Source organism: Panicum hallii, chromosome 5 (assembly GCF_002211085.1).
Source record: "Panicum hallii strain FIL2 chromosome 5, PHallii_v3.1, whole genome shotgun sequence".
In the NCBI taxonomy this organism is placed as follows: Eukaryota; Viridiplantae; Streptophyta; class Magnoliopsida; order Poales; family Poaceae; genus Panicum; species Panicum hallii.
In genome coordinates this window covers 22,027,150-22,034,806 of record NC_038046.1, presented here as the reverse complement: position 1 = coordinate 22,034,806, position 7,657 = coordinate 22,027,150, and the positions used below count along the sequence as shown (strand labels likewise).

The window sequence follows — 7,657 nt, the reverse complement described above, 5'->3', positions numbered from 1 at the left end:
ATAGTGGGGTACCTGTTCTATGTGCTATGTTCTATGTGCTATGTTCGCCACAACCGGGGCAAAAGTCTTAGGTTCTGTTTAGTTCCCATTCACTATGACTAAAGTGTTGTCAATTTAGGGACTAAAATTCCAAATAAAATGTCTAAATGACCACAAGTGACTAAAAATATTTTAGTGCCATTAGCTCGAAAGAGTAGCTAAAAGAAGCTAAAAGAAAGAGTTGAGAGGGGTTGCCTTTCATTTTAGTCATTTTATTTGTCATTTTTAGTTACTTTTAGTCACTCGATCCAAATAGGAGGTGGCTAAAATTTAATCGTTACTTTTAATCACTAATTTTATTCACTTGATCCAAACAAGCCTTTATTGGGCGCGCGCCCGCTGCTACATCGTAGCAGCGAACGGACACGTGGCACGGAATTGTTGCACCCACGTGACCTGACGTGATCTGGTTGGATGGTCTTATCCCCTCGAGCTGACCCCTTCAACTTCTTCGTTCTCAAACATGCAGCTCGCCTCTCTCTTAACTTTTCTGTCTCTCTCCAGTCCCCTCGAGTCACCGTGAGGACCCGTCCTCGACTTGTGCTTGTGGCCTCCCAAGGGGGTCGACGCTCGCGCATAGGGCGACGTAGGGCCGTTTTACTGCTGCTAGGTTCCAGCAACTAGCAGTACCAGCTTTCCTTGTTGAAATTGGAAATGTGCAGTGTTAGTAAATGCATTTTAGTTAATAAGTTTTTATCCTACAACCTAAGAGTTTCCAATTTTATATATTAAAAGTTTTTATTATTTCCAACACAATGATTTTTATATCTACCACTTGAAAGTTTGTGAATGCTGAAACTTTTCATAAAGTTTTTTTGATATAGGAGCACAAAGTCTCAAGTATGCAAACATAAAGTATTGAGAGGTTCACTTTTTACCTCATAAAGGAAATGAAATTCGAATGAATCATTAAGTGAAAAAGGAGCAAGGCAGGTGTGGGAGGAAGAAAGAAAGTCGAAGAGTGTCTTCTCCTTCGTCCTTTTTCAGATACGACTACAAAGCATTAGATATATCAGCACAAACCCCATTTATTAAGATTGCAAATTTTAAAATATTATATTTTAGATATGAGAGTAAAAACTTTATAATAGGCTAGTACAAAGTTTCCAAGTCCAGAATGCAAAGATTTTGGAGCGCAAAGTTTTGTATCAGGAAGTAAAATGTGTGAAGATGTGCACTATAAAGTTTCTGAATATTATTTTTTATTACAAGTTTTGCATCCTAACTCCAAATTTTTTGGTGAAAGTTATTATGGGGTTTATTTTAGTTGACTCTGGGTTCAGTTTGCCCGCTTAGTATAATGTGTTTCAAAATTTAGATGCTAAATTTGGTGGAATTATAAAGTTTTAGTCGGAGCACATAGTTTGTAATGTTATATTCTAAAGTTCATATGTTCAGGACTGTAAAGTTTCTTTAGATAAAATTTTAATACTGAGAGATAGGCTAATACAAAGTTCCCAATATTGCAATGCAAAGTTTTTGGGTCAGGAGGTAAAATGCTTCAAAAGTTTTCTACCTATCCCTCGCAAGTTATAGAATGCGGAAACTTTCTCATAAACTTTTTGCATATGCACAAAGTCTTCTCAATCAAGGAGTAATTAATACGGAGGGCAAAGAAATGAGAACAGCAGATCCGCGTTGGGTGCCTACCAGCGTGTTCGCCGCCAGCTGCTAGAACGCGTGCTCGCCGCTGCCTGCTACCAATGCTCGTTCGCTAGCCGCGGCCGTAGCGAACGCGCGCCGAGCAGCGGCGGAGAATCGCTTTACATTTTTTTTAAGACATCAATACAAGATGCAGTATCTGAACTCACGCACAAACGTACAAACCCTATGGCGCATCCAGAATGCAATGGAAAGAAAGAAACTGGGGAATAAACACGGGTGCGAAAAGCCGCGCCGAGCAGCACTCGAACGCGGTTGGCGGGTGCTCAACCGAGCGGTCCCAACCACCGAGCCATCGGCTCGTTCGCAGCGTTTGGACCTGAAATGGGAAGGGGATATAATTTGGGGGTCCTTATGTAAAATGCAATATGATCCAGAACTTATCTCATGCCGAGGATTTCATTTAGGGGGTTATGTGTATATTGTACAAGTGTGGACATGAGAACATATTGATCATGTCCACGGAAACCTGATCCAGGACAATTGGAAGCCACCTCCTAAGGACACTTACAAGATTAATTCTGATGGGTCGTTCGATCCGAGTAACAGATTAGGAGGTTAGGGATTTGTTATGAGGAACAGTAATGTGAGGTTCTGGCTGCAGGGCCGGGTAACATCACCTATGTGGCATCATCCTTGCAAGTTGAAGCCATTGCAGCATATAAGAATATTTTTCAGCCAACCCGTTTAGGTATGACACGGATAATCTTAGAAATGACGCCACAGTTCTTGCTTCTGCCCTCAAATCGAGTAGCATTGGTCGGTGCTATTGGTTGTTTGGTGCAGAGAATACGAAACATTATGCATTCAGAGTTTTCCTTTTGTACCGTCTCTGTGTAATCGAAGTTGTAATCAAGCGGCTGATTCTTAGCGGCCCATGGAGCGTATGAGTTGACCTCTAACTCTGATGTGTTTATGAGCCAAATCCCAGACTATATAATGGACCTTGTATTGGGCGATTTGCTTATCAATGGTGTCTAATGCACTAGTGCTTTGTAATAAAGAAAAAGAAAAAAGAAACCTGATCCAGGGGCTGCCATCGCTCCACCCCTATCCCCCCTCCACCCAACACCCACGCACACACACAAAATTCGACACGGACAACAAGATCCGAGTAAAAAAGTTTTTACTCGGGTAACACTTAGGGGACTAGTAAAAACAACAACTAAAATCTGGTTGAACTTCCTTAATCTAAAGTTTTAGAAGTTCTATTCTCATCTTTTTAGCAGAAGGGTTTGGATCTTGACCTTTTCCTTATGTTGATTTTGTATTGCTGTTGGTGACTTCTGAATAATATACACGTACAAGAGCACAGAAGTCATTGTTTTCAACCTTTTCCTTATGTTGATTTTAGTGTAGCGCAGGCACCGAATTAATTCTTGTGATTAATTCACAGAAAAGGATACCTCACCCATGAAATACAGCCCTTCGTTAATTTGGCACACATCTGAAAGGTGCCACAAGGAACCATGTAAGCATGACAGTGCACCAGTGTTGTACAAAAGCCTATCAACATCTACTTATCAATAAGAAAATAAGCCCACCAGGCAAAATCTCTAAACGTCGTCTATGTTCAATGTTGAACCAGATATCTCAACATATGCCATCTGAGTGTAACCGTTGAACACTGATGCATCCAATCTTTCTAGACCCGTTCTTCGAAACAAGCCATAGCGACCATCTTCAATGATAGGGTCAGCTGCACGTGCTGGGTCATACCTTGTTTGATGTGTTAAGGATGGACCAGCAACAGGAGGAAGCTCCCAATATAAATCCAACACAGATTCAACAAGCCTACTGTTCTGGAAATGCTCTTTGTATGAGATGACCTTATTGCTATGGTTGAAATTGTCTCGCATGTAGCCCCTAACACCCCACCATGCATCGTCCTTTCCACATAAATCATCTATCTCCACGGCCTTCTCCCAAAGCTTCTTCCGTTTCGATCTAAATCTTGCTTCATCACTATCCCAGAAGCAGCTATGTCCACCACCTGGACGCACAATCTTCTTTTAGATTTATACTTTTTATCACAAGAAATCTAAGAAGGTGACAAGCCACAAACCTCTGATGTAGAATTGATCACAGATCTGTCTCAAGGAATAATGGTCACCTGTACCAGTATCATAGTTGTCCTCAAATATGAGATGCCGAAATCCAGCTTTTAGTGCCTGCTTTAACCTACCCATAATAATTTTAAAATAACAGTATTAAATATTTGAACTGTTTGATTTGTCATCATTTTGATGCTTAGGATTTATTGAACAAATAGCAGTACACAAACACAATTAATCATGGTACATGGAACAAGAATAACAGTTTACCAAGATCAAAACAAAAAACTAACAGAAAAGCTCTATGAACAGAATTTACCTTTTCAACTCACTTTGGTGGTCATCAAAGAAAACAAGCACCTTACTGGGATCAGAAACACCATGATTTCTCAATAGTTTTTCCCAATCAACACTTCCAAAATCGACAAATTCCTTCCCAGCAAGATAAGTACAGTTCCCATCAACATATGCAGGTCCCTTCTTAATATATTTTTCAGGGTGTCTTGGAGAGAGTGATATAATCCTAGTATTTGGCATGGCCTGCCGCAAGACCCAAGTAGAGTGCCCCTTGAAAGCACCACTCTCAATCATCAGATCCGGTTTAAGCCAGCGAGCCATAAACCAAAGCCCAAAGCTGTGGTCAAAGCCCATTCCATACATGTTATTCTTGATGGGGCGGGTCTCATATATTGGCACAAATTCTTCCAATCCGTTAAGTAGGTCCTTATAAGTCCATTTGACTGTCTTCCCTGTTTTTGATCTGCCTTTTGTGAAGAAAAAAAAGGGATAAGATAGTATAATGATTAATTTCATTCTATATAATGCAAGTCAATGCGTTGAGTAAATTTTGCAACCAAGAAGGCAACGGTGGGCAACGTCTTCCAAAGAAAATCTCACTTCACAAAAACTGGATAAGATAGTCTAATTATATTTTCATTCCATATAATGCAAGTCTATGCATCAAGTAAATTTTGCATCCAAGAAGGCAACGGTGGACAATGGCTTCCAAAGAAAAACTCACTTCACAATGCACACAGAAACATGCACCCACTGTTGATAACCTATACAGCAGCAGCAACCTATTCAACATACATAACAGCTTTTTACTGCCAACAAGGTTGTCAATAGTTATCGGATAATGTTTAGGACATTTAAAGAACTAATTTCTTTTCGGCCAAATATAGAAATCAGTGGATATTTCGTAACCACTTGACCCCTACAAATTATAAAACTAATAAATTCGCCATTGCAAATCATGATGCTTCAAACGATAATATCAGGCAGGATTTCAGTTGAATCTATGAAGCCGCAAATTCATGTTACTTTATTTGAGTTTGGCATGTGAACGCAATCAAACACTCAGATTGGCGAGCACAGATTATATTGGCATGTGAAGGTTATTTTTTTCCCAGATGAATCGATTAGTTGGGCAAAGCACGAAGAACCAGAGAGCTTGAAGAAAGGAAACAGATCTATTTCTGTAAGAAAGGAAAGAGCAGCGGCGCGAGTGCTTACACCACGGGACGCCGAGGGAGCCAAAATCGGAGGCGGCGGCGGCGGCATCTGGAAGGGCGAGGAAGCGCGCACAGAGGCGCGGCGTCGCGCAGTCGATGCTGGGGCGGGCGCGGCCCACCAGGAAGGCGGCGACCGCGACGGTGAGGAGGAGGAACAGGGCGACGGCGGCGCGATGGGAGTAGTGGAGGCGCGCGTAGGCGGCGGCAAAGGCGGGGTGTGCTTTCCGGGTCTTGGACTTGTCGTCGTCGTCCCCGGCCGCGGAGGGGGAGGAGGAAGAGGACGCGCCGGCGGCGCGGGCGGAGAGACCAATGTCGTGCATGCCGAGTAGTCAGTGTTCCACAAGGCGTTGATCCGCGCTCTTCGCCTATGCGCGCTTATGCGCTGGGCGGCGGGGTACCGCCTCGCCTAGGGGGGTAGGCGGTACCCTAGGCGGCGCCAGCTCGTCGGCGGCGAAAAGGAGGGCCGGCAAGCCGTCCCCGGTGCGCCGCCGTGCAGATCCGCCCAGGCAGGGATGCGGGGACGTAGGGCGCCGGCGAGGGAGGAGGGGGCGGCGGCCGAGGAGGAGGCGACGTCGGGCGGAGGCTGAGGAGGAGGCGACGTCGGCCGGCGGCGGAAGGGGCGGAGGAGGCTGGAGGCACGTCGGGTGGCGTGGGCGGAGCCTGGGGCGGGCCCGGGAGCGGAGGGGATGTCGGGTGGGTGCGGCCTCCAGCGTGGTTTTTCCAAGGGTGCCGATCCTGGGCGCAGGTAAGTTTTGGACCGTTGATGTGCTTCAACGTTCGTGCAGGTTGATTGAGCGGTGCAAAGTTTGTGTACAGTGTACTGGACCAGCAACTCCCCCTCATGGATTCTCTCCGAAGCTTGCCATGGCAGCGAGCAGACCACCTTCCTCCTCTGCCCAGTCCAGCCATGGCAGCGAGTTCTTCGTCCTAGACCCGGAAAATACGGGAACTCCACAGGGGCGGAGCTAGGAATTCTGCTTAGGGAAAGCTAGCTCAACATATGGATATAATTACATGGTCAACAAATAAGAATTTAATATATATGTTATAGGAAATATTCACTACTTATAAGTCACGTATGCGCTACTGGCTACACAAGAGCACAAACAAAAATAAATCAAATCAATAAGAAAAAAAATAGAATGATTTAGCGCACAAGCCATGGACTAGCTACGTAAGTACGTAACGGATCACTACCTTGTTGTAGCCTGCGTGATTCACCGTATCATGGAGGATTGGAATTGGCGGCAGAGCACGCCTGGAAGCCGGATGACCGTACCGGAGCAAAGTGAAGCAAACGTGACGAGACGAACTAGGATTGTATTTGTGATTTTAGGATTGTATAGCCATGGCGAGGGCCATATAAATAAAAATCGATCCTCTTGTCCATTTGCACTAACACTATAACTATATCGATGTTACCGATAAGCAAGAGCTTGTCTGTTATATATGTAAACGTGACATAGATCCTAATTTTGCTAGAGTTAGTTAGGAGTTAGTTGTAAACGTGACAATTGCATTGGATCATTGGCCTCTTTCAAATAAATAGGGGTAAAAAAAAGTTTGTGCTGCGTTTGCTGAGCCCCCCCCCCCGCGTCAATGTCATCAGGAAGACAAGATCCCAGCGCCGAAGATGGTGCGGGACTTCCAACAAGCATGTCATTCTATCAAGGATGGATCTCATGGAGGTGCGCAAAAGGTATCCGAGTTGGCACTGAAAAGTTCCCATTTATCCTTGTTTATTCGTGCGGGATCCATAAGGTCAAACTTCATCCGGCCTCGCAGCCCCAAGAGCAGCAGCCAAAATATTTGTGCTTGGGCGCCCATCCTAGCACGAAATGTTCGTAAAGCTGGTATGTTCTAGTATCTGTACACCCACATAGGAAATTAAGTGTATCTTGGTTTATCTCCTGTGAAGTTGTTGCTTACTAATTAGAATCGCAAACAGGAGCAGTTGGATCTCAACCAGCATCAACTTATTGCTGTGCAAATTTACTTGCTTGCGCTAGGCTTGAGATTACATATAACATATGCAGACCAATTGTATCTACCAATCTTGTCTGGCTCAACCAAGCAACCAAATGTGGGTAAGAGAATCTTGTTCTCAGAGTAAGGGGGCAAGATAGTTTCCCAATGGAGTACGGGAGAAGCGGAGCCATAGCGGTAGGGAACGGGAAGCGGGCTCGGAGCGGATGGACTGGAGAAGCGGGAGGAAGAAGGAAGGTAGAGAGAGAGGTTGGAGATGAAAAGCATGATGGAAAGGAAGAGCGGATGGGATGCCGCTCGGGCAGTCGGGCTAGAGTCCCGGAGATGAGGCTAGCAAGGCACAAGGCGGGCAGGGAGAATATTAAAATAACCCTGCATGTGAACTGTCACCACTTTACCACG

General features: G+C 44.7%; 1 protein-coding gene across 1 annotated transcript; it reads right to left on the bottom strand.

The window, feature by feature from the left end:
- Positions 1-3,108: 3,108 nt before the first annotated feature.
- On the bottom strand, positions 3,109-6,043 carry LOC112891510. Its single transcript, XM_025958392.1, has 4 exons — positions 5,271-6,043; positions 4,075-4,519; positions 3,767-3,882; positions 3,109-3,694 (listed from the first exon to the last, which is right to left on the bottom strand). Exons 1-4 carry the CDS (start codon positions 5,587-5,589, stop codon positions 3,258-3,260), a joined length of 1,317 nt encoding a protein of 438 aa, XP_025814177.1. The 5' UTR covers positions 5,590-6,043; the 3' UTR covers positions 3,109-3,257.
- Positions 6,044-7,657: the final 1,614 nt, after the last annotated feature.

What these genes read in the sequence shown, in the direction of transcription:
- LOC112891510 (XM_025958392.1), bottom strand. Translation starts at nt 5,589, where the DNA reads ATGCACGACATTGGTCTCTCCGCCCGCGCCGCCGGCGCGTCCTCTTCC. An exon ending in CTCCCTCGGCGTCCCGTGGT is followed by an intron (nt 4,520 to 5,270) that starts GTAAGCACTCGC and finishes TCTTCACAAAAG; the next exon opens with GCAGATCAAAAACAGGGAAG. An exon ending in TGATCAATTCTACATCAGAG is followed by an intron (nt 3,695 to 3,766) that starts GTTTGTGGCTTG and finishes TTGTGCGTCCAG; the next exon opens with GTGGTGGACATAGCTGCTTC.